This window comes from Meriones unguiculatus, chromosome 2 (genome assembly GCF_030254825.1).
Source record: "Meriones unguiculatus strain TT.TT164.6M chromosome 2, Bangor_MerUng_6.1, whole genome shotgun sequence".
NCBI classification, from domain to species: domain Eukaryota; kingdom Metazoa; phylum Chordata; class Mammalia; order Rodentia; family Muridae; genus Meriones; species Meriones unguiculatus.
In genome coordinates this window covers 29,533,653-29,561,359 of record NC_083350.1, presented here as the reverse complement: position 1 = coordinate 29,561,359, position 27,707 = coordinate 29,533,653, and the positions used below count along the sequence as shown (strand labels likewise).

At 37.7% G+C, this 27,707-nt stretch overlaps 1 protein-coding gene across 3 annotated transcripts in view; it reads left to right on the top strand.

The window, feature by feature from the left end:
- Chsy3 (chondroitin sulfate synthase 3) overlaps window positions 1-26,031 on the top strand; it is a 259,007-nt gene extending 232,976 nt beyond the window's left edge. Inside the window, exons 3-6 of one of the 3 annotated variants that reach the window (XR_009589791.1) lie at window positions 18,047-20,433; window positions 22,347-22,479; window positions 24,446-24,487; window positions 24,590-26,031. Coding sequence is in view for 1 of the 3 variants with exons in the window: in XM_060377234.1 (XP_060233217.1) it covers window positions 18,047-19,609 (1,563 nt within the window). In the remaining 2 variants the exon portion in view is untranslated. Of the gene's footprint in view, window positions 1-18,046; window positions 20,469-22,346; window positions 22,480-24,445; window positions 24,488-24,589 lie in introns of those variants that run through there. The other 2 variants (XR_009589792.1, XM_060377234.1) reach the window with 2 other exon arrangements.
- Window positions 26,032-27,707: the final 1,676 nt, after the last annotated feature.

The window sequence follows — 27,707 nt, the reverse complement described above, 5'->3', positions numbered from 1 at the left end:
ATCTCCATGCATAGGCCTTGGTTGGAGTATCAGTCTCAGGAAAGACCCCTGTGCTCAGATTTTTTGGTTCTGTCCTCTCCAGATCTTACTGTTTCCTGCTTCTTTCATAAGATTCCCTGCACTCTGCCCAAAGGTTGCCCATAAGTCTCAGTATCTGCACTGAGAGTCTGCAGGGCAGAACCTTTCAGAGGCCCTCTGGGTCAGGCTCATGACTTGTTCCCTCTTTTCTCCTTCTTCTGATGTCCTATCCCATCTTTTTTAATTAATATAGTCTGAACTTCAAGTTTAGTTACTAAATTTGTGACCATGGTGGTTTCTACATTTACTAGAGTAATAGTTCACTTCTAACAGGGTAGTTTCAATTTAGGAATGGAAAAAGTGTTTTATTATCCTAACATATCACAGATCATAGAAACTGCCATATCCTTTCCTTGGTAGGTGCATTTTAAGAACAAAAACAGTGGACACCCATCAACTGCAGACAGCCCAAGTTCCCTGATCCAATGCTGTTTTCACCATAGTAAACATTCAGCATTCACTGTTCAGCGGTAAAGCCCGTGTATGCTTACCATCTCCTTCTTGAATATCTCTTTCTTAGCACATCTCTTAACCTCACCACACTTTCCCCTCGTTTATTATGAAGTCAGGGTCATTTGTCTTTTCACACAGAGGGAGTGCTTCGTGGCTGGGCCCTGTCTAACTGCCATTGGCAGGGCCGCTGCTCTTGTGCCTCTGTGATCAAGGTGAAGTGCTACCAAAGACCAAGGTTACAAAACCGTCAGGTTTCCTTTCGTAATCCAGATAGCTGCCAAATGACTGGCAGGCAGGTAGTACGTCCACAGTGGCTCTGCTGGACAGAGGAATGATTCCTAGCTCAGAGAAGGACATCACGAAATGTCATTCCATTTAATATTTTTGAATTGTGGTTGAATACATATGGCAATTCAAAGTGTGCAGAATGACATCATTGATTGCATCAGTGTGAATTATTATAAACTGAAATATGATAAACTTGGTGATTTTGCTATGGTTCTAAGTCTTTGTATTTGCCTGAGGTATCAGATACCTAGAACGTATCTCATTGACACGTCTCCACAAGTTATTGATAGTTAATACTTTTGAGATGCTTGCTATGTGGCTGAAATATTTCCCTGCAGTATTGAATATATACCATGTGGAAATCTTCAACATATCTAGGCATATCTGTGAACTATTTTGCTCATTATCTGGTAGTTATTTTTTTTTCCTAAATTCGTTTAACCTCTGAAACTAAAATAGGTAGCAAAAAAGCAAAATGAGGTATCTGTTTTAATGGCATAGATCACCCATGTGAATACATGGTTTGCATTTTAACCAAGAATGAACTAGCTAATTAAGCAAAAGACAAGCCCAGTTTGGAATCATACAGAGTTAGCACAGTCCTCACCCTGAAATGGATTAGGACGAGTCTTTCTGAAAGGACTCCATAGCTGGAGGGTGTGGGAAGCTACACTTCTGAGGCCCTCAGAGCTCTGAGGCAGCTGGCCAGAGGCCCTGCTGTTTTGTGCTCTCGGCAGCACTTTTTTATTTATTTTTTCTTTCTTTGCTTTGTCTGATTGGTAAACTCTTTTTTCTTTGTCTGAGGTGTAGTGTGAAAAACTGGGTTGAAGAGTATCTTTTCTGCTCTTATTGTTAAGGAGAGAGATCTTGCACATACACAAAACTGACCCAGACCTAAATACTTATGACAAAATTTTAGTCAGAGTGCGGTATGAATTTTCTCCCTGGGAAATAAAGCATCATGTAAAATAAATGGAGCTCTTTTTCACATTTACAGTGCATACTTCAGTAACGTCAGATGCCTTCAAGTGCTATACAGCAGGCCTTTCTAGAACCTTCCTTGCAAAGCTGGGTCACTGTACCCACCCTGTATCCACTCCCATGTCCTCTTCCTGCAGTTCCTGGCATCTATCATTCTTGTTGATTATATGTGCTTTACCTGATGACTTAGACAACCCCAGTAAATGGAATTCTCAGATAGTAGCTGGTTGTGCTTGTGTGTGTGTGTGTGTGTGTGTGTGTGCTTGTATCACGTAGATGGCATTCTCAAGTTTGATTCATGGTGTAGCAGTCACATGATTTCAAAGGAAAAAGACATAAGTTTTTGTGACTTTAAAGGATATGTGAAAAATAAATAAATAAAGGATATGTGAAAACAGAAATTAATTTTGTAAAAAAAAAAACATGGAGAAAGTTGGTAGGACTGAAAATTCACTGCCCACATAATATTTTTTAATTTAAGAATATTCAAAGTGCTGGACTTCCCAATGAAAAAGAAATAAAACACTGGCATGATTACAAGTGCAACCTTTGGGCTTCAGGTTTTCAAAACTTACCTTAAATATATTGTGTGGTGATCTCTTTTAAGAAGAGACAAAAACGTAAAACTCTTTGTTTCATTTTTTGTATTTTATTAACTTTCTGAGATTGTGATCAATTCACATAAGCTAATCAAAACAATACACAAATTCTCTATACCCCTTTCCAGCCCCCTCCTACGCCACCTGTCCTAGTTATTTGGGGGGGTTGTGGTGTTATTCGGGTTCTGCTCCGTTCTTTTCTTTTGGTTTGTTTTGTCAGCTTGTCAGAAGATAAAGACATCTGAGGTTCAGAGAACCTCAGCTGAGAAAATGCCTCCATTAGGTTGGCCTGTGGGGCATTTTGTCAAGGGATGAATGATGTGAAACAGCTAGGCCACTGTGGGCAGTGCCATATTCAGGCCAGCAGTCCTGGGGTACATAAGAAAACAAAATGAGCAAACTAGGAGGGGAAGCCAGTTAGCAGTGTTCACTGCAGCTTCTGCTTCGGTTTCTACATCCAGGGTCCTTCCTGGAGCTCCTGCCCTGACTTCTCTTTTCCATAGACTGTGATCTGTGAAATGAGAGAAGCCTTCCCCAGGCTGCTTTGGTGTTTTGTCACAGCAATTGGATTCCTAACTAAGATAGCATCTTATAGCTCTTTAATTAAATTTGACAATTAGCACACTGATAGCTTATCTTATTCAACTCTTTCTCTTAAGTTTGTGTGTGTGTGTCTCATGGGTCTTTTGGTCCGTGTAATCTTCCTCCATATTGTACAGTGAATTGTAAAAGCAAAATGTATAGATAAAGTTTGCTTATTTGCAAAGTGCTATTATTTTCATTACTCTCTATGACAAAACAACAGTTTATATGAAAGACATAAATGATGTGCAAAAGGGCATATTTTGTTATGCTTACACTAACTTACTGTTTTCAATTGTTAATTTACCATATATCCTTTGACGATTTTAACTTATTTTCTATAATTATAGAATTAAATGATTTTGTCTAAAATTACTTCTTTAGATTTAAAATCAAGCTGTGCCTTCATTGTGGCGTTCTTCCCACAGAGAAGTAGGACACGCTTTATGTATATTCCTGTTAATATCTGAAGCCAGTACTTAAAGGAGATTAATAGTATTAATTAGAGAAATCACTATTTCTCTTAGGAATTCTAATTTCACTCTATTGTAAAATAAAAGATGCCTCATTAGGCATTTGCATTAGGGCAGTAATACTCTCCATTTAGTTATATAGTATTGTATAACTAAATCACAGAAAATTAAATAAGTTTAAATATTCAAAGGGCTAATTATGAAGTCCATAACACATAGTCACTCTTGTTTTATACTGTGTCAATAATTCATTATTGTCTTGTAAGCCTTCATAATTGTCCTAACTATAGAGTATCCACTGCTTAGTATAAGGATGCCTCCTTGCTCCAGCCCTCCTTAATCTCATATTATGGGTGTATGTAAGTGACTGCAATTTAAAGGTTTTTTTTTTTTTCTTTTCAGTCAAACATAGTCTGAGAACAGATATTAGTGGAATAAAATACTTTCTTAAGTCAGTGTCTGGCTCTTTGATCACCTCCCCCTGAGGGGAGAGCAGCCTTACCAGGCCACAGAAGAAAACAATGAAGCCAGTTCTGATGAGACCTGATAGGCTAGGGTCAGAGGGAAGGGGAGGAGGACCTCCCCTATCAGTGGACTTGGGAGGAGATGAGGGAGGAAGGGTGGTATTGGGAGGAAATGAGGGAGGGGGCTATAGCTGAGATAGAAAGTGAATAAACTGTAAATATAAAAAAATTATAGAAAACACAAAAAACAAAAATAGAAAAAAAGAGAGAGAGAAGAGTTAACACATCATTTCTCCTTAATGAAAAGCATGAAAAATGTTCACAGCCAGTTCTCCAAGTAATGGCCTTGTCTCTTGTTTCTCCTTTATCTCACCAAAAATTCATGATACAAGTAGTCAATTTGTTAGTTTTCAGGTGGTAAATCAAATGATTAGCGAACTTTTTCTAAGGAAAATCTGATCAAGGCCATTCTTATTTACTCATCAATGCCCTCATTAAATACTATTAGAAAAGCAAATAGCTACAGAAATGGGTACAATCAAAATGGTGACTCCTATGACAATTATTATATGGCATGTTCTTTTCTAAGTGCTTCAGGTAAATGTAGTTAATGCTAACAGTACTCTGTGGGCCACATGGTCTTGCATGCCTGTTTTAAGAATGTTTAACCTGAAGCTTGGGGAAGTAAGTAGTATTCCCAAGATCACATAGTTGTTTGGCTTCAGTACTAGTTCCATCCCTGATGGCCTGGCCTCACTGACTGAGTGCTAAATTACTAGGAACATCCATCCACTGCCTGAGTTATGTTGAGACAAACAAATAGAAATAGCTCTTTTCTTCAGAATGTTTAAAATCTCATAGGAGAGAAAGAGCAAATGTTTCTAGACTAGACTGTAGGTGGTCAGAGCTACTAAGAAATGCAGCAGCAGAATTTTTAAAAATTCTTAAGGGATTGGAAGTTCTTCCATGTGGTTTGCAACCATGACCTCATTTGTGAAGTGATTTGTTTTACTGACAGAATAGAACAAAGTAAAACAGAAGGGCTGGTTAGGGAATAGAGGAAAAGATACTTGGAAAGAAAATGCTTGAGCTTCCTATAGTAGGAAAGGGTGATGGACATAGAACTTGTGCATGTTAACGCCATTTCCTAATTTTAAAAACAACAGTAGCAGAAAAAAAAGAAAAATTAAAACCAATTTTTATAAAATTGTTATTTTATCAGAGTTTTTTTTTTTTAACTCCTCTAGATCTATGGCTATCTTTCCTTACCCACCCAATGTTAAGACTCTTTTTCTTTCTTTCCTCTCCCCAATACTAATTGAGTCCATTTTGTTTTGTCTGTATATTCCTGGCTGTATGGTCTTCCACTGGAGGAGATCAACTTACCGGGGCTACACTCAAAGAAATCTGTCTCTCTCCTGCCCACAGCAACTATCAGTTGCTAATAGATCCTTGGCAAAGAGTAGGACTTTATGCTTATCTACCCCACCATATGTTGGAATTTGGTCTGGCTTGAGCCTCCATAGGTCTTTCGCAGGCTGTAAGAATAATTGTGAAATCCCATGTGCAGCTACTTTGTGTCTGTAAGATGTGATTTCCTTGTATTCATCTACCACCTCTGGCCCTTACACTATTGAAGTTCCCAGAAGAAGGAAAGATCTCCCACACTCATGATTTTGCAAGATAAATATAAAAATGGCCATCCTACCAAAGACAATCTTCAGATCCAATGCAATCTCCATCAAATGACTGCAAGGAAGCAGCACCTTCCACACAGCATCTCTAAAATGGTGTTGGTCAAATTGCATAGCCATATGTAGAAGAATGAAACTACATTCTTATCTCTTTTCCTGCACAAAAGTCAAATACCACAAGATGAAAAACTCAACATAAAACCCCAAACCTTATCTAAGATGTTTTCTAACAAAACATGTGTGGCTAGTACTTGTTAAAATTTACATGTATACAATTTGCTATTGTTATATGCAAAGTAGTTGAAACATCATGCTTTGAGATTTATAATAGAAAACAAAAGACCTGGCTTTTCCAACTGATTGACTCATCAACATTTGTTGTTGTTTTTTATGGTTTCTAAGAACTTTTTCTTATTTTATATTTTCCATTTTTTTTAAATACACTTCTTTAATCCCTAGAAGAAGGCAAGGAAGATTACAATGGATCAGATTGCTTTTTCTCATATACTATGTTAATTATATTGTGTTATATTATTTGTATTTGTGTTAGAACTTTTTAGTTTTAATTTTGTCTTTTTTTTTTTTTTTTTACTGTGTGAGAATTATGTATCCATTCAGTTGTGCTCTCATGGATGAAGGGTGATTAAATAAGGCAGAACCTTTTCTCACTCACTGCACAAGTCCATCTTGCCCTGTGTACCTTCATAAAGGACAAATAATATCTTTAATTGTGTACAGTTTCCTCTCACAACCTTTTCCATAATAACCAGTTTCATTTTGTTTGACTTTCATGTCCCTGTTTTCATTTGTTCTGTTTGGTAAAAGAGATTGTTAATGGTTTTCTGAGAAATGTGATAGAGAGATTTTATTTTGAACTCAGAACATGACCTTGTCTTCTGTTTTGGGGACAAACAGTTAAGGGATGACATCCTTGTTCCATCAAATTTTGAAACAATCATTTCCCTGTTTTAACTTTTATTTTTTGAGATGTCTGAAGACACTTACTTTCCTAAGCTTTTTATCTTTCTCCTCCCCTAGCAGGCTTTCAGCATATTCTATACCAAAGGATCCTAAAATTTCATTGATTTACATTCCATGAAGTAGTTCCATCATTATGGTTTGGTGAATAAGCCTTTTCAGTTTGGAAAGACCACCCCTTTGTGAGTTTGGGAGGATTTTCTTGTGTTATGTTGTTGATAATTTCTTGCCTGTTTCTCTGTTGGTTCTTCTGAAATGACTGTCATATGGGTAAGTCCAGATCTCCCAGCTGGATCTGCTCATTTTCGTTTCTTTTGTTTGTTTGTTTGTTTTAAAATTTTATTTATTTATTTGTTTATTAAAATTCATTCACTTTTTATCCCTGCTGCAGCCCCTCTCTCATCTCTTCCTTGTCCCACCCACTCCACTCTTCTCTGCCCTGTGCCCTTTCCCAAGTCCCCTGATAGGAGAGGACCTCCTCCCCCTCTACATGACCCTAGCCTATCAGGTCTCATCGAGGCTGGCTGCATCATCTTCCTCTGTGGCCTGGCAAGACTGCAACCCCCAGGGGGAGGTGATCAAACAGCCAGCCACTGAGTTCATTTCAGAGACAGTCCCTGCTCCCCTTACTAGAGAACCTACTTGGAAACTGAGTAGCTCATGGGCTTTCTCGGAACAGGGTTCTAGGCCCTCTGCATGCATGGTCCTTGGTTGGATTATTGTTCTCTGCAGGCCCATTGGGCCCAGGTTTTGTGGCTCTGTTGTTCTCCTTGTGGAGTTCCTACTCCCTCCAGGTCGTTCTATCTCCCTCTTCTTCCATAAGGTTTCTGGCACTCTGCCCAAAGTTTGGGTATGAGTCTCAGTATCTCCTTCGATATCCTGGTGGGTAGAGTCTTTCAAAGATCCACTGTGGAAGACTCCTGTAATTTTCCATGTCTTCTTCTACTTCCAATATCTATCCTGCTTGCTCTTCTATGAGGATTAAGCATGTTCCTGAGGGTCCTTGTTTAGCTTCTTTAGTAGCATAGATTTTAGTATGTTTATCCTATATTATATAAGGGCTAATATCCACTTTGTAAGTGAGCATATACCATGTGTGTCTTTCTGCTTCTGGTTACTTCACTCAGGATGATCTTTTCTAGTTCCCACCATTTGTCTACAAATTTCATTATTTCCTTGTTTTTAATTGCTGAGTAGTGTTCCATTGTGTAAATGTGCTACAATTTCTGTATCTATTCCTTGGTTGAGGGACATCTAGGTTGTTTCTAGACTCTGGCTATAACAAACAAAGCTGCTATGAACATAGGTGAGCAAATGCCCTTGTTGAATGGTGGGGCATCTTTTGGTTATATGCCTATGAGTGGTATAGCTGGATCTTGAGGTAGCACTAGTCCTAATTTTCTGAGAAAGAACCAGATTGATTTCCAAAGTGGTTGTACAAGGTTACATTCCCACCAGCAATGGAGGAGGGTTTCCTTTTCTCCATCCTCTCCAGCATGCACCATCCCTAGAGTTTTTGATCTTAGCCATTCTGATGGGTGTGAGGTGAAATCATTTTCTAACCTTTTGCCACTGTTTTATAGTTTTATGTCTTTTAGTTTAACTTCATAGAATCTTTAAAGCACCTTTAATTCCTGCTTCTTTTTCTTTAATTTAAATTTCTACTGTTACATCTAATTTTTGCTGTGTTTATTCTATGAGTGACCTTGGTTTATATATAGAGAGAAGTATAATGGAGTATCAGCATGACCTTATATCACCATACTAATTAATTTCAACAACTTTCTTCATCCTTCTGATGACATTACTTAATTTTTTCTTGGCGTCTTTGATAAAATGTTTAAAATTAACAATAAGGAGGTGTACAGAGATAGCTCATTGAGTAAAATGTTTGCTGTGTAACCATTAAGATCTGACTCCCCAGCATTCATGCAAAACCCTAACTGAAGCACATATTAGCATAGGCAGAACAATGGAGAGCAGACACAGAAGAATCTATGAAGGGCATTGGCTAGCCAGCTTCACCAAATCAATGAGATCCAGGTTTATTGAGGGACCCCGTGTCAAAAACTAAGGAGGGTTTCCTGAATATATTTCCACAGTATTCTGTATTCTGCTGCAGAGGCATTTGTACAACTGTAAGTCTCGCCACCCTGTTCATAAGATCAAGGGAATGAACCAGTCTTGACGTCATCATTAGATGACTGGCTAACGAAAATGTGACTCATATACACAATGGGATACTTGCAGCTATAAAGAAAAATGAAATCATAAAATTTTCAGAAAATTGATGGATCTGGAAAGTATACTATTAAGTGAGGTGATAAAAATACAGAAAGATAGAAATAAGCATGTTTTCCCATCTATCTTGGCCTACAGTGTATATGTGTATTTGTATAAACATGTGAAAGTCTAAATATCTAGAAAACAGACCGAGAGAGTAACACTATGTCATAAAAAAGGATGAGGAGTGGGCAAAGCACATATGAGTCAGAAAAAGTGAAATGAATATGGGACTGGGAGCTATATAGAGGGAAGTGGGGTTACAAAGGGTAGGCAGAAGGAGAATCACAAGACACATCTCTTTAGAAAATGTCATAATGCTCTCTAACACATTTTATACTGGTTGAACTCAAGGAATTATTAATAACAACGAAAAAAGATATGAAATTAGGAGGGAGACTGGGTGTGGGAGATTAGGGAGGCTGGAAGTTAACTTTGTTGTGTAAATTTATTTTTAAAGAGTAGGGAGAAAGTACTATTTTAAAAATACACAAGTGAAGAGTAATTGAAGAAACCCAAATCTGAGTTCTTCTCTCCATATGCAGCACACACACACACACACACACACACACACACACACACACACTAAAGGTAAGAGAAGAAAAAAAAAAACCTGGTTAGAGTTTCTGAAAAATACAAATGATTCCTGAGTGCTAAGACAAGAGTAGCCACTCTATAGATTTAGAAAAATATGTTTTTAAACATATTTTTTGCATACAAAGGAGCAATTGTCTGGTCTGCCAGATGGCATTAACACTAGCTACTTTCTCTACTATTCTACAGATTCCTATTAAGGTTTCTTATTCAAGTTGATTCCAGTTTCTTCCCATTGCAATTTTCAATGTTCAGTTCTCTATTATATCCTGAATCCATTATTGTTTATCTGTAGCAGTTACAATCCTGAATCCATTATCATTTATCTGTAGCAGTTCTAGTGTTCCCACCCTTCATTTGCTTTATGTGCATATATTTGCAAAATCTTACTATTTGTGTTTAATTTAGGAAACATGGGAATCACTGCTAAAGCTGCCATTTATTACAAGGAAGTTGGCTGGAAAATTTTGTCTGTCTCTCAAAGGTTTTGATGTTTCTCTTTTTAAAACTATTCTGAGTTAATTTCATCTTGAATATAGTGACATGAATTTAGCATATAGATATTATACTTTTACTTCAACAACATTTTCTTTTTTAAATTGTTTTATTGCATTTATTTTTGTTTCTCTGTATGTATCTCTCTGTCTCTCTCTTCCTCTGTGTGTGTGCACGTTTATGCATGTGGCTATAAGAGTACAATGGCCTATTTGCTGTAGTCTGTTTCCTCCTTCTACTGTATTGGCCTGGGAGTCAACCCCAGGTCATCATGGTTGATAACAAGCATCTTTACCATATGAATCATCTCCACTCCTCACCAAAACCCACCTTCTCGAATCCTCACTCTAATGTGTGTTCTGGTATCTTACATTTGCAGTCATTCTATAGGACCTACCTTTCTTTCTTTTCATTTTATTTGTCTATCTGTGACAGATTACTTGTGTTATGTTTAAATCTATAGGCTTACATCTCATCCCACCTGACCATCTTATATTTCCGCCTTGCTAACTGTTTTCCTCAACGCCATGGATTTTTTTTTTTAAGTGGGGAAAACAAGGGAAGTGGTAGTTCTTCATTTTAATTTTTTAGCTTGGAATTTGTATTTGTTATACTATTTTTTCTTTCTTAGAAAAATGACTCATTTCACAAAGAAATACTTCTAGGCAGGCAAGACATTCACTTTAGATTTATCTTGGAGATATGTTCAAAACAGTTCTATACTTGCTAATTTCAACAAAGGCAAGACACTGATTTTTCTCTAGTAGTAGTCTAGTAGTAAATGTGTTCCATGGAAACTTGTTTTATGTGTTTCACACCTCCTGTAGCTCTGTTTTTCTACTTCTCTGCAACAGAGGTTGAACCCAGTGGTTGCTTCTATCTGGGTTTCTCATAAGTGTCTTCATCAAATTATAAACCTAGGATTTTGTGCTCAGCATTTTAATACCATTTCCTTTCTAGTGTTTTGTGAGCTCTTCTGTCTGCAGAAGCTTTCTTCACAGGTGAGGCTCTGCTTGCTCTTTTGTGACGAGTTGCTTTCAGATGGCTCTTATCATCCCCAGCAACCCTTGGAAATCCCAACTTTCTTGATGAACAACGTCATTCTGAATTATGAGTTTGAAATTGGAGTTGGGTGAATTTCCTTTTCAGTATTGGTGGTGGTGGTGGTGTTATTTATTAATTTATTTTAAATTTTTTATTATTATCATTTATTACAATTTATTCAATTTGTATCCTGGATATGTCCCCCTCCCTCACCTCCTCCCAATCCCACCCTCTCTCCCTCTTCTTCACCTATGCCCTTCCTCTAGTCCACGGATAGTTGAGGTCTTCCCTTCTATTTGACCCTAGCCTATCAGGTCTCATCAGGACTGGTTGCATTGTCTTCCTCTGTGGCCTGTCAAGGCTGTAACCCCAGGGGGAGGTGATCAGAGAGCCTGTCACTGAGTTCATGCCAGAGAAAGCCTCTGCTCCCCTTATTAGGGAACCCACTTGGAGACTGAGTTTATGGGCTACATCCGAGCCAGAGTTTTAGGTCATCTCTATGCATTGTCTCTGCAGAGCCCCCAGGGCTCAGTTTTTGTTGTTGTTGTTTTTTGTTTTGTTTTGTTTTTTGGCTCTGTTGATATTTTTTTGGAGCGCCTGTCCCTTTAAAGTCTTTCTAGCTCCCCCTTCTTTCATAAGATTACCTGCACTCGCCCAGAGTTTGGCTATGAGCCTCAGCCTCTGCTTCGATACCTTGATCAGTAGAGTCTTTCAGAGACCACCTGTGGTAGGCTCCTGTACTGTTCCCTGTCTTCTCCTGCTTCCAATGTATCATATTTTTCCTTCTTAATGAGGATTGAGCATCTTCCCTAGGGTCTTCCTTGTTGTTTAGCTTCTTTAGAAATATAGATTTTAGTATGTTTATCCTATATTATATGGCTAATATCCACTTACGAGTGAGTATATGCCATCTGTGTCTTTCTGCTTCTGGGATACCTCACTTAAGGTGATCTTTTCTAGTTCCCACCATTTACCTGCAAATTTCATGATTTCCTTGTTTTTAATTGCTGAGTAGTGTTCCATTGTGTAAAAGTACCACAATTTCTATATCCAACAAAATTCTTTATAGAACTTGAAAGAACAATTCTCAATTTCATATGAAAAAAAAAAACAGAATTGCTAAAACAATCCTAAACAATCTAAACAATAACAGATCATCTGGAGGTATCTCCATCCTTGATCGCAAGCTGTACTATACAGCAACAGTAATAATAACTGCATGGTACTGGCATAGAAACATAATGGTGTATGAATGGAACTGAATAGAAGACCTAGAAATAAACCGACACACCTATGGATACTTGATTTTTGACAACGAAGCCAAAACAATGCAATGGAAAAAAGATAGCAACTTCAGCAAATGGTACTGGGCTAACTGGATGTCTACCTGTAGAAAAATGCAAGTATTGTTCTTTTTAAATGGCTTACATTCCATGAAAGTCTTCTCTTGCAGTTGTATGATTTAATGGTATCTAGTAAATGGATACATTTTTATAATCATTTTAAAATCTATTAAATCAGTTCTCCATTATTCTCATAATGACTTTATATAAGTATCCAACTCTTTTCTGTGTATCTAAAAGATCTAAAGTTTTCTTATGCATATTTCTGATCATTCCATAAGTTATGTGTAGTATTTCCATTAGTAATTAAAGCAAAGGCAGAGGGAACTTAATATAGCAAAGTGGAACAATAAATTCATATTAAATTATCCATGTATAATTGTTGTTTTCATAATAGGTTTGTTTCATAGCTTCTCAGGTGCTGAGGTTGTGGGTGGCTAGAGCTATTGGTGTTATTACTGCTATGGTTTTATTATTGTAACATGGCTCTGCTATAAAGAACAACAAAGTCATTATAAGTGATAAATCATTTAAAGCAAACCCTTGTGGTTTCCAAGTCTAAACTTTACGTTCTTTTCTCAAGTTTTGCTCTACTCCATATGTAATATCATATGTGCCATTTAGTTTTTACCTCTATTCTTAATAGGCTCTTAATTAAACAACTTAATCCCCATGAACTTTAATTTGGTAAAATCTTCACAATGTTATTGTTTTGTGTAATTAAATATGCCGAACAGTATGATAAGTGCACTGAAGCACCAACTGTATGTAGCCAAACTTAAAGGGTGCATTGATAACCACGAAGATAAAGAGGACATGCATTAACTGATGATGCAAGCCTCATTCTCTGAAGACTCTCAGATAAATAAAAAAGGACAATTTTAATATAAGGTTGCCTCATCCTTGAATAGTTATTTCCATATGATTATTTTCCTGAGTGCTGTCTACTAGGTAGACTACAATCCTAAAAAGTCATGCATGCTTCTATCTTATTTAATGCAATTTCAGTAAGCATTGAAGTGATTGATATTATCCCATTGTATAGGGAAAATAAAGGAATAAACAGACTGACTATGAAATCGGCTAGACATAATAGATCCCAGTGTTCAAGAACCTATGTACACTTAATCCCAGCTGGTTCCAAAGTCTATCTGTTAATGTCATGGTCCATCCTTTATAGATTGGTACTCTCTAAATATGAAAGTAAAAATGTTTCAACAAAAAGCCATATGCTTCTTAGTAAGCACTATATTGAAGGCATTATCATAATCACTATATTACTTGAAATATGTATAAATGAGCTAGTTTTAATTTTTTTTCTTACCCCTAACTAAAGACCAAGTGCTACCGAACAACCCCCAGTAGGGGAATGTATTACCTCTCCCTGAGTCATTGGTTAATGGGGTCCTATAGAATTCCCAAACACTGTGGTTACTCTGTACAATATGACTGTAAGAACCTATTCCTGAAGACACCACATGCTTTCAGCACTGAAGATGGAGAAATGTTGCTTTTATTCAATGGTAAAAGCCTATTTGCTATTTGCTGGCATTCATAGTTCTGGAAGGTACTATACAGGCTAGTAGAGAAGAAAAGCAATAATCAAACTCACCTGGTTATGAACCCTATGAGCTATATAATAATGACCTGCCTGCAAGGTATGCTTACTGAAACAATGGTGGCACAAATATTCAGGAGTTAAATCCACTTTGGGGTTGAATTTAAGGCACCCTTCATGATATAGAACACATACCTGACATAGCTAATGGGGTCAAGAACCTGAGATTAGATAGTTATGGACACAGAGGAAAACCTTCTAGTAGTATGCTGCAAAATGAACATAGCCATAACGTGACTTCCAAAGGCATATTGCTGTCCTCATATATCAGTGTCTTGCTCAACCTTCACGAGAGTGCTTCTTCTTTCAGTAGTTAGTAATTAACACAGGCCTACAGATGAACAACGGACAAAGAGTACAAGACTTTGGAGGGCCCAGACTTGAAAGGTGTGTATTCATCATACCTCTCTCTCCACTCAAAGCTCAGAAACCTATGTGGGAGAACAGGCAGAAAGATTATAAAAACCAGAAATAGTGGGACTTCAAGGAAACAGCCTCTTCTAGATACGAGAGCGCTGATGTTCATGTGAACACAGCCAGACTGTGACACCATACACAAGTCCTGCAAAGGCAAGCCAGACAAAAATACCAGCACTGAGGAAGGGGAAGTGGGCACAAAGTCATACCCCTAACCAAGTAGCTATTCATAGCCACTGGTAGAGGAAAAATCGACTTGTCTCACCGGAGTGACACTGTGTATAATAGTTACAGTCCAGCGTGGGCCATATGACCAGGTGTAGATGGTTAACACAAAATGAACTTTCTGTATTTAGTGGCTTTTTTTTGTTTTGAAAAGAGAGAAAGAACATGAAGTTGGGTGAGTGTGGTGGAGGCATCTGGAGGGAGTTAGAGGATGGGAATGATATTATAAGAATATACTATGTGACATTTTCAAATAATGAATTATTAAAAGTGTCAAAGGAGCCACAAGGAAAAGAAATAGAAAGAATACTTCCTATCACTGTCTTTCTTCTGCCTATTTTATTTTTGCTATGAAATAAATTTTTCAAATAAATAACATATAGGAAGCCCAGGGAAACATTATATAATCTAATTACATGGTTTTAATTTTTATTACACATATGGCAATTGTGAGCTGTCCAACATCGATGTATAAAGAGAACCAAAGTCTGGAAGAGCAGCAAGTATTCCTAATGGCTAAGCTATCTCTCCGGCCCTATAATTACACATATGACTGCTGTTCTATAATAAAATGCCACTTTTGAATTACTCACCTTAGCATCACAAATGTCAGATAAACACATCTACAATTTAACAGCTTCATTCTGCTCTCTGTTTCTTACTCATTTTACCATTTTCTCTTATATATCTGAGTAATATAAAGCATTCCTAAAAGAGAACAGTTTCTAATAGCCAATGCCTTTGAAGATGTTATGATAGGTGACCTATATGTGTTCAGGTTTTAAATCACTTTACACAGAAATAAAAAAAAATACATGGAAATTATATAAAGTAAAACGCTCAAGAAATTTTAGGTAAAAATTGCAATACTACATAAGAGAGCTACATCAACTTACTGATTATTCTGAATTCTTTTATACTTATCATTGACAAAAATTTCATGAGAAAATCAGCATGTATTTTCAGGAAAAAATATTTTGGGTGAACCCAAGAAAACTGCATCTTGACTCAAATCTAAAATCTTCTTCCACATATCTACTGTTTTAAGCCTCAAAGTTAAATAATGTCGATTCAAAAAAAAAATTGCCCAGTTATTGAAAAGGAACCAGATGAAATGCTGACAGCAGAATTCTGACATAATACTACATTTTGCTTTCAGGATTCTCTAGAAAAAAAATCTCTTCTTTTCTCTCCTCTTCTCCCTCTCTCCTTTCTCCTCCTTCCCTTCATCTACCCAGGCTTATGTGCTTACATAAAAGAAAATACATTCAACCCTGCCTGTATATTTATGCACACTTCTCCTTTAAAATAGTTCTTATCAGTTGAAGTGAAACAAGCTTATCTTAAATAACAGCTCTATAAAAATTCAAGCAGTGGACACAGATGTGCAACCAGGCAGTGGGACATTTCACAAGTCTCTGATCATGATTTCTCATCACTGTCCTAGCAAATAGCAGCATTTGCTAATCTACACATTTTTTTTAAATGGAAGTCTACAAAAACACATTCTTTTAAGATGTAGCTGATTTTATAATATATTTTTTTAAAGGAGCAAGAGATGAAACCAAGTCACAAGTCTATTCAATGCATGCTGAACCACCCAATTCATCTCCAGCCCCCTTTCAGGTTTCTGTGAAATTTTGTCCATGTTGTTCCAAACAGTAATATTTTACATAATGGAAGTATTGTTTTCTATTTTATGAATATATTGCAATCCTTTCTGGTTAGGAGCTATTAACGTTGTCAGTAAAACTTACAGTTCTTGTTTTGTTTGGGTTTGCCACTCCTCTGCTGTGTGTGTGTGTGTGTGTGTGTGTGTGTGTGTGTGTGTGTGTGTGTCTTGTGCAGGTGGGCCTGTGCCTGCACCCCTATCCACATGGAGTCCAAGCAGGAATTATGTATCTTCCCCATCTTGTTTTGCCCTCTTGCGTTGAAAGAGGGTCTCTCACAGAACTAGAAATCACCTTACACAGAAATAAAATACTAGGCTGGCCAGAAAATTGCTGGGATTTGCCTGTCTCTGAAAACTTTATTTTATATTTCTGTTATCTTTTTTTTTCTAAATTTTCTCTGGTTTTCCTATTTTTCTACAATGTCTTCTGTGAGATTTTCTATCTACTTTCAATACAACTATCAATAGGTAGACTTTTTTTTTTTATTTTTCAGCTCCACCACTATCCATTTATTTGGTTTGAGCTTATTTATTGATTCTTTAAAGTTATTTCTGAGAGCTAAATTGCTTTTATTATATTTGTATGTAAGTGATAATATAGATTATTACGATTGTAATTATAGTAGTCCTTTCTTCTTAGTCATCAGTTCATTGACAGACATCTCATGCACACTGAAGCTGCTTGCTGCCTTCTGCTTCCTTCTCCTCTTTTTCTTCCACCATTCTCTTCTTCCTCCTATCCTTGGTTCTTATCTTGATGGGTTTGGTAGAGAGTTCTTCATCTCCTATCAAAGAAATAAGTGTGACCTGGAAGTTTGGCTGCTAATTTTAAAAAAATATATGTGTTTTCATTTCTGTTTCTGGGTTAGGTTTTTGTTTTTATTTTTTGTTTTTGGATGATCTAAATGCTCTTCTGGTTCATAGGGTGTCAGGCTTGTTTAGCCGGATATAACTTGCTGTTAGCGGTGCATCTCAGCATCTCACCAGAGATGTCCTCAGTGAAACTGGTGTGCCAGGACACTAACCGATGTTCATGTCTCACTTGGCATCGAGCCCGTTCCTGCCATGCTGAGCAACATGCCTTTTGTTTTACTCTTCAGTGAACATCCTCTTAGTGATATCTATGCCACCTCTTCAGTGGCTCTTTGCATCTAAAGGGTCTATTAGGAGACTGTAGAAATATTTGAATGATTTGGGGCTGGTTTCAGGAGAAACAAAGATGCAAAGTATTTGAAAACACATAAGCCACTGCTTTACAGGATTCCCTCCTATGTTCTGGACATTTGTTATCGGTCCAGGTGGAAATTTTTATTAAAAAAAAAAAAAAGTTGATCTAATTAGAATCTGAAAGTAAAATGGTTGTTATCAGGAGGGTTGAGATAAAAGTTTCACTGACACACTAGAAATAAGGTCAAGGGCTCTGCTATACAAAACAGAAGCTGAGGTCAATTATAATACAGTGTGTGTCTGAAGGATGGATTTCATGAAAAGGTAACTATGATGTAGCAAATATGCTAATTAGCTAGCTTTAGTCACTTCACTAACTTCATGTACTTTTTAAAACCTCATATTGTACATGGTAAATACAATGACCTATTTCTTTTAGAAATAAAAATTGTGGTCTCATATAAAAATAAATGTTACAAAGCATATTAGCTATGAACTGCCATGTAGGTACACATTTTAACTATCTCCATTTAAGTGTTTTACTTTTATGCTCATTTTCCTCTTGATCTCACATTCCGGCCAACATTTCTTTTTTCAGATGCAGCAGCTGTTCCATGAAAACTATGAACACAATCGCAAGGGTTACATCCAAGACCTTCACAACAGCAAAATCCATGCAGCCATCACACTGCATCCAAACAAAAGGCCCGCGTACCAGTACAGACTGCATAACTACATGCTGAGCCGCAAGATCTCGGAGCTCCGCTACCGCACCATCCAGCTCCACAGGGAAAGCGCGCTCATGAGCAAGCTTAGCAACAGCGAAGTGAGCAAAGAGGACCAGCAGCTGGGAGTGATGCCCTCTTTCAACCATTTCCAGCCCCGGGAGAGAAATGAGGTCATCGAGTGGGAATTCCTGACGGGGAAGCTGCTCTACTCTGCTGCAGAGAATCAGCCCCCTCGACAGAGCATCAACAGCATCCTAAGGTCAGCCCTGGATGACACTGTCCTGCAGGTGATGGAAATGATCAACGAGAACGCCAAGACGAGGGGCCGGCTCATTGACTTCAAGGAAATTCAGTACGGCTACCGCAGGGTTGATCCCATGTACGGGGTGGAGTACATTTTGGACCTGCTACTCCTGTACAAGAGGCACAAGGGAAGGAAACTGACGGTGCCCGTGAGGCGACATGCCTATCTCCAGCAGTTGTTCAGTAAGCCTTTCTTCAGAGAAATGGAAGAATTCGATGTCAACAGTCTGGTGGAGAACATCAACAGTGGTACTCAGTCTTTCTCCTTTCTATCCAACTCTCTAAAAATCCTCTCTTCTCTTCAAGAGGCCAAAGAAATGGGAGGGCACAATGAAAAGAAAGTGCACATTCTTGTCCCCCTTATTGGAAGGTATGATATTTTCTTGAGATTTATGGAAAATTTTGAGAGTACGTGTCTCATCCCAAAGCAAAATGTAAAGCTTGTCATCATCCTTTTTAGCGGGGATTCTGGCCAAGAGACTATCAGGCACGTTGAGCTGATACAAGAATATCAGAACAGGTACCCTGACTCAGAAATTATGCTGATTCCCATGAAGGGGGAGTTTTCCAGGGGCCTTGGTCTAGAAATGGCTTCTTCCCACTTTGACAATGACACGTTGCTGCTATTTTGTGATGTTGACTTGATTTTCAGAGGAGACTTCCTCCAACGATGCAGAGATAATACAGTTCAGGGACAACAGGTGTACTACCCCATCATCTTTAGCCAGTATGACCCAAAGGTGACCCATACGGGAAATCCTCCCACAGAGGATGACTTTGTATTCTCAAAGGAAACTGGATTCTGGAGAGACTATGGCTACGGAATCACCTGTATTTACAAAAGCGATCTGCTGGGTGCAGGTGGATTTGATACCTCGATACAAGGCTGGGGATTGGAAGATGTAGATCTCTACAATAAAGTTATCCTATCTGGCTTACAGCCCTTCAGAAGTCAAGAAGTAGGAGTGGTGCATATTTTCCATCCAGTTCATTGTGATCCTCACTTGGACCCTAAGCAGTATAAAATGTGCTTAGGATCCAAAGCAAGTACTTTTGCCTCAACCATGCAACTGGCTGAACTCTGGTTAGAAAAACACTTGGGTGTCAGGGACAATCGAACTCTCTCCTGACAATCCAGGCAACACTTATTGCCTTTTGAAAGGGGAGCTTACCTCAGTGTTGGCTATTTTTATTTTTATTTTATTATTGTTATTTTATTATTGTTATTATTGTTGTTGTTATAATTTTATTTTGTTGTCTTGGTCTTAAAGTACTCTTGGTTATCTTCCAGAGGGTGTTTGTTAACCTCAAGCAAGAAGAATCTGCAGTTCACTGATATCTCAGTCAGAGTTCTACTGAAGTCAATACATGTATTACCTTTATATAACTTTATTTGAGATTGAGTTAAATCATGGCAATCCGATGACTTTGGAAGCTCACTCATCACAGGAGACAGCTTAGAAGAATGTTCTCTTAGGGCTTAAAGATGCAATATTGACTTTTCTTTTGTTTGTCAACTTCAATGTGATATAAACATTTACCAGTGAAAGGTACCACAAAAGTGCTTTATGCTTCCTATGGGGAAGGGACTCTGTGACATAAACTTGAGTTTTGTAATTTATACAAGGACTTAAATATATAGACAATAATTTTCTTCATCGTTAGAATTTTTAAAGTAAATGAACACCTATGATTGTATGTTTATTTTTTAAGAAAAAGTTTTAAAAATTGAGGAGTACTGTTCCACAAGCAACCGGTACTGGCTACCCTGGTCTTACAATTGCAAACTCCTCACAATTGTCTGCTATAAATGCGAAGGAACTTTATTTTCTCAAGGAAATATGATTTAATGAAATATTCATGTACATTTTAGAAGCTTTATGAAACAATGTCCTTCATTTGCTGGCAAGAAGATAAACTATGACTGAACCTGTTTATTTATAATAAAACACAGGTATAACCGTATTCTTTTTCAAAAACATCGATAAATCTCTGTTGTTTCCTTTCTGTCTTATTTGATGTAATTTTCAAAGTGGTGTTCACCAAAACATGCTGGCCTCATTAGATGGAAAAAAATACCATAGAATCATGAAAAATGTATTGCATTCTACCTTATTTTAAGCCTTCATAAGTGATTCACAAGAATAAATTCTTAATTCGGTAATCTACCATCTGGAAAGGAGGCTTTTATCAGTCTCTGAAACCTGGGATTTGTTTAAACACAAAAGAGTAGTTCAGAATATGCCTTGGAAAGTATATAAAAATATAATAATCTTAGAGGAAATTATAAAAAAAAGAATTTATAATTCTGAAAAAAAAAAAACACCTAGGGAAAGACCTAATTCATTAGTTTTCTTTTCTAGAGAAGCACTATCATATTTAAGAAATGTAAGAGAGAATGGATATCTATATACCTATGAAGAAAGTCAGAGACTTATTTAAAAAAATCACCTTGCTAACAGGTAATGCATTTACATAAAAATCAAACAAAAATGCTTAAATATCTGTAACTACCTGGCTTTCTTGCATTTCACCTAGACCTTCCTATTAGAACACAGACCACTGTTTGGCCCACATGTCTGCATGCCTGTCATTATTTTCTAATGAAGAAAAGATACATCGTTTACATTTGACCCTTGGTGAACAAAGTGAAGCAAGTGACTTTCATTTTACACTTTAATTTACACTTTAACTTTTATTTACACTTTAAATAAGATAACAAGTTGCATCAAGATTAATTTGAGTTTGAATCTCACAAATTGTTGCCATTATTTTGAAAAGACATCCACAAGGTCACAAAACAATGAAGGGTCCTAATCTGGTAAAAACCCTTTTTACTGAAAATATTTTCAGATTTCAAAATAACATTACTTAGTACTGAGAAAAACAGCATGAAAATTTCCCTGTCTAAACATACAATCTTAGTAATATTGAGTTCCCTAGAAAGGAATTAATGACATTTTCATTTTTTTAAATGTTTGTCTTGACAGGACCAACAATTTAAAATTGATCTCTGCTCTTACATTGTCTCAGGCTTTCACAAATGCTTATGTTAATAGCTTATTTTCTTATCTTACGTAACAGCTCTTTTTTGAACATTTTATTTTCGTAAAAAGGCAAATGTATTAACATTCAGTTAGTCATTTTGTACAATCATTACTAAATGATCATAATTAGTTAATTTGGGGTGACTACTCTTTTCTTTCATATAAATGAGTGATGCGAGGGGTTTTTACTGAATAATAAACATGAACACCTCATTTAACATTCTACACAGTAGGGTTAACCAAGGGACAAGGCAGTGTTTTAATTTTATTATTTCTTTTTTTCATTTTTGAGATTACATTAAAATTTCATCAATTCCCTTTCCTTCTCTCATAAACCCCTCTGCTCTCTTTCAAATTCCCAGTCCCCCTTTTCACTAATGGCTGTTAAATTTATATGTCTTGTCTCCCTATATTCTTAACTATAACCTGCTCACTCTGGACAATGTCACCTGTATGTACTTATTCAGGGCTGACCATTTGGTATTGGGTAACCAGTTGGTGTACTCTTTCCTAGAGAAGACTTTTTCTCCCACTCTCAATATTCCTTAGCTGTTCATACTTCTTTGTAGAGTTGAGGCCTTGTTAAATTGTGGAACTGTACAGAAGAAAAGAAGGGCTGAAGAGAGCTCATCTGAACATAAATTCAAAACAACAAACCACAGCGAGCAACTAATCTAGGTGCACTTAAAATCTATTGTATAATTAAACATGAGTTTCTAACAATTTTTTTTCCAGGTAATACAGTATTTCCTGACTAAAGATTTAAGGGCCTTGTTTTTAGTAAAATTGAGTGTGTTCTATATGGTGTCTGTTTTCTCAGTGTGTTAAGGTTAAAGGACGTTACAATGTGAATGTGATCAGAAGACAAAGATGTTATACAAACCCAGCATCCTCTTAGTTGGATACCTGTGACCTCACCTCAAAAGCCCCACTGTCCTTCAGCAGCACTGCAGGTATGTGACCCCCAACTCAACACCATACAGTCCGTTTTACTTGAAATTTCCTCCTAAGCACAGTCCTAATAACAGCTCTCAAGACAATTCAGAATATTTTATATATTCAACAGAAGAAACGGAAGTCCTCCTCAATTAGGGGACTCTATAGACTGCAGGTTTAAGCTAAAGGATGTCCAGATGGGAATCTAGGTGCCTTGGGCCTCTGCCAAATATGTCTTCTCAGGTGTTGGGCAGGATACAGTAATCAATGAAGGGCCAAGGTCAGCTGTCACCATAGATGTATTTGATCCACCCTTGAACTTGCTTCTGCTGCCAAATGTTCTTCTGGAAGAGCTAAGACTGCCGTATCCTCCAACTTTCTTCACAATCCTCTCCCAGTTGTTTGGATCCTTTGTACAGAGCTCTGTGGGTGAGGGGAATCTTTGCTATCTGCCTGCATGTAAGTTACTGGAATTCAGCAAAGAAACAAAATCTCAAAATTCATGCTGCCATCAGCTCTCCTTTTGTTTCACCTCAGCCAGCTAGGTGAAAGTTTCCACACTGAGAAAAGCTGGCATGTGACCATGGCTGTTCCTGTAATTCCCACACAGACGTGAGATGAGCACACTGTCATAAAACAAAATGTTTCAAGATCTAAGAGTTGAGCCCATTATAAACAATTAATAGTATGAGAGCTAATGCAGAAATGAAATATGCAAATGTGTGCTCATAATCCAAACAAGTTAATAAATATACATATACATAATAAATATACAGAATAAAGTAACATTTTCATTGGAAGTAGAAAATGAGAAGTAGGATAGGTGTCTACCATAGAGAGCCTATGAAAGACTCTACATAGCAGTATATTAAAGCAGATGCTGAGACTCATGGCCAAACTTTAAGCAGAGTGCAGGGAATCATATGAAAGAAGAGAGAGTTAATAAGACCTGGAGAGAACAGAAGCTCCACAATGACCAAATATATCTGGACACAGGGGCTTGTCTGAGACTGATTCTCCAACCAGGGACCATGCATGGATATAACCTAGAATCCCTGCTTGGATGTAGCCCATGGCAACTCAATATCCAAGTGGCTTTCCTAGTAAGGGGAACAAGGACTGTCTCAGGCATGAACTCTATGGCTAGCTATTTGACCTCTCCATCCCCCACTCCCCACCCCCATGAGAGGAACAGCTTAGTTAGGCCACAGAGGAGGACATTGCAGCCAGGCATGGTGAAACTTGATAAGGTAGGGTCAGATGGAAGGGGAGGAGGACCTCCCCTATAAATGGACTTAGAGAGGGGCAGGAAGGAGATGAGGGAGGGAGGGTGGGATTGGGAGGGAATGAGATAGGGGGCTACAGCTGGGATACAAAGTAAATAAACTGTAATTAATATATAAAATAAAAATTAAAAAATTAAAAAAAAGAAAATTAAGAAAAATAAAGTAACATTTTGCCATACACAGGAGCACCATGGCAGGAGAAACTGATTAGTTGGCTCAGATTAACCCTGAACCACTTCCTTCTAGGAACAGGGCTCAGTGTACAAAATCCCTTTCTATTAGCTTGATTGTTCAGAAGTTTACTCCACTATTCATCATATTGTCCTGCAGAGAATACTGTCGGTAGAGCTGAATCTGGCGATGGACTGTCTCTTTTCTCTCTCCCAACAACAAATTGGTTCATGTAAATAAATGTAGCAGTACAAGGCGTCAGCAGCCCATGAAATATCTGTAGCTTCATATTGGCCTTGAGTATATGATTTGAATGTGGCAACAAAGCCTTCTCCACATTCTGCTCTTGTGACCAAGTTAGCACTGTGTTCTGCTGACTCTTGCTTTCTGTCACTCGCCTGTGGCCCTGCACACTCTAAGATGCTAGCATGCTTTACTCTAGTGGAAATTTTACTGCTAGGAATCCAGTAACTTGTACACTTATGTTCTAATTTATGCTTAATTACTAAAGGCATTTCATTTTCAGAAAGTCCCTGGGTTGTGAGATGTTCCAGGATAAGCTGACAAGGTGAGGTCACCAAGGACAATAAAGGGATTTTTTTTTTCTAACTGCTGCTTTCTTTCCTTCTTTCCCCTGACACCTTCTTTTCAACATCTTAATCATTTTTAGCATGCTGTATTAGAGGATAATGTCTGTGCTGATGAACAGTCCCTGTATCCTTGAGGGACATCAATAGGGCAAGAACTGGCCAGTGTGGTCCAGCTACTTTCAACCCACAGCCTCACTCAGAAGTCAGCCATGCTGCCAAGTTTGCCATGACAGATGGTGAGGATGATGTGAGATACCAGCAATGATTCATTCTCCCAGATGGCGATGAAGCGGCATCTGGATCAAACCAGAAACCACCCTGCCTGCCAGGACATTTTAGTGTCAACTTCAATTTCCCATCCAATTGTCTATTTCCCTCTTCTGTTCTCATCTGCAAAGCCACCAACATCTGAGCTACGTGTGGAATTCTCTTCATATTTGGTTTTATCTCAATAAAACTCCATCAATATATTAGTTCTGAAGGTTGACAAAAACTTGTCATTGAGTTTGTAGATACATTCTGTATACTTGCACATTTTTGGAATTCTGCTCTCACATTTTAGAGAACTTTGTCCATTTGCAATTGACCTGATTAAATGCTATATGAAGTGGCCCTGTCATGAAAAGAGAGCCTCCTCTTGTAAACATAAACACAAAGCAGTACCAACAAGGATGGTGCCCAGATGCAAGCACTCATGCTACCCACCACATTAAACAATTAGCAAATCTTCATTGAGAAATTATTTGGCAAAAGTACTCTCTCCAGTCAAAACTGTAAAACTGTAAAGACTCCAAATACTGGTTAAATTAACGCATTGCCGAATGTTCACATAAAAATGAAAATAAATGACCCCAACTTTCAGGTTTGTTTCCACCTCCAAAATCAGTCCATCCCCACTCTAGCAAACATTCCTAAAATTTATTCCCATTCATCTAAATTACTCCAACTTCTATTTCTAAAGCAAAGTCTAGTTGAAGGAGAACACAACGTTAAAGATAAGAGAGTAACGGAATGTATTATTTTCCTCTACTCCACTTCCCTCACACTTTCCATGGTATTTAAGCACGCTCATGACTGACTCTAACTTTCAGTATTATACTTACATTTTTGTCTATCACACACAGAAATGTCTTGATATAAGCATTATACAATTTAAACAGCAAGCTTCTCATGCCAGGTCTGTGAATTCATGTTACTCTGTAACTCAGAAGCTTGAATGATGATATTCACATGATATTGTCAACTTTCTTCACTAGCAATCCTAGTTTATTGAAAGCGTGCTGAAATATATGCCTTCTCCTAGACCAGAAGATTGTATATGTTCTGGTGAGAATGTAGACTAAAAACTGGAACAGAGATTGCTAGAATGCTTTGATCCCCCTTAAACACTTATCATTTCCTAATTAATCTGTTCAATATTCAATCCTGAATTTAATGAAAAAAGTATTGCATCAAAATTTTACAGAGCTAATTTTTCCATTAAGGAATGAATTTCATGAATAAAACATAATGTGTATTTTTAGAAACTATTTTGTTTTTACAATGTAATAATATTTGTATACTATATGTGTGTGTGTGTGTGTTTTCTATTAAGATACTGCTAATATATGGGAACCAAAAAGGTCAAAAATTGCTTTTATATAGTTTCCACTGTTTTTTTATATTGATAATGTTTATATTTTTATGTTTTATACAAGACAAACAGAGCTTAAAGCTCAACAGAATTTTAATAAAAAGGAAGGACATTATTGTTCATAAGCACTGACATTTCCACATCTAGTCCCTAGCTAATACGGAGTTAATCTGAAAAAGCAGCGTTGTCTCCAAACTTGTCTCTCCTGTATCATTTCATGAAAGGTCATTTTAACAAGCAAGAAAACCAAAGAAGTTTGTTTTTGTTGTTTGACATTATAACAGCAACTAGTATTTAGCACAATTAAAAAATTATATTAGTGTATTTACTTTCATCCTGATGATACTCCCTCCCTTCCTTCCTGCCAGTTCTCCCTCTCCTCTCCTTTCCCCTTCCCCTCTCCCTTTGCCCCCAGAAAAGGAGAGCTCCCCCCCATATTAACCTTCCCCAACACATCAAATCACATCAGGACTGCACATATTTTTATCCCTTTGAGGTCAGGTAGCGCTGCCAGGGGGAAGTGTTCCAAAAACAGGCAATAAAGTATTTGTTAGAAACAATCCACCCACTCACCTGCCCCCCCATATGAGGACCAAGCTGCCCATTGGCTTACATGTGTACAGGGAGCCTAGGTACAGACAATGCATGCTCTTTAGTTGGTGTTTCAATATCTGTAAGCCACCATGTGACTGGGTTAGTTGTCTCTGTAGGTCTTCTTATGAGGTTCTTGTCCCCTCCAGGTCCTTCCATCTTTCCCCCAACATTTCCACAGGAATCCCCGAGTTCCACCCCATGATTGCAAGTTCCAGCATCTATCTCAATCTACTGTTGGCTGGAGCCTTCCAGACTACAGTCAAGTCAGGCTCCTGTCTGAATGCATAGCAGAGTATCATTATTAGTGTCAGAGCTGGCTCTCTACCATGGGGAGGGTCTTAGATTGGGCCAATTATTATTTATACTTTCCCTCTATCTTGATTCCCTCATTATCCCCACACTTCTTGTAGGGAGGGTAGTTTTTGGATCCAGGTTTTGTCTATGGGTTGTTGATCTCCTTCCACTAGTCCTGCCTGGCTACGAGGTGATCACTTTAGTCTTCATGCCCCCCTCCCATTCAGCTAGAATCATACCCATGTCTTCCCAGGAGCCTACCACATAGCAGGCCTCTAGCTTGACCAAGAGATACCCCTCCCCAATTTACGTTCTTGTTTCCAGCCCTCTCACCTACCATCTCCATTCTCCTCACATCTGATTCTCATCATTGTTTCCCTTCCCATTCCATCTCCCACTCAGGTCCCTTTCCTCATCCATTTCTGCTGTCTATTCTATTTCCCCTTCTGAGTGACATTTCAGCACCTCCTTTGGGCCCTCCTTGTTACTTAGCTTCTTTTGGTCTGTGGATTGTAGTATTGTTATCCTGTACTATAGGTCCAATATCCATTTATGAGTGACTACATACTACTGTATCTTTCTGGGTCTGGGCTACCTCACTTGGGATGATCTTTCTAGTTCCATCCATTTGCCTGCATATTTCATGATTTCTCTGTTTTCAATAATGGAGTCGTATT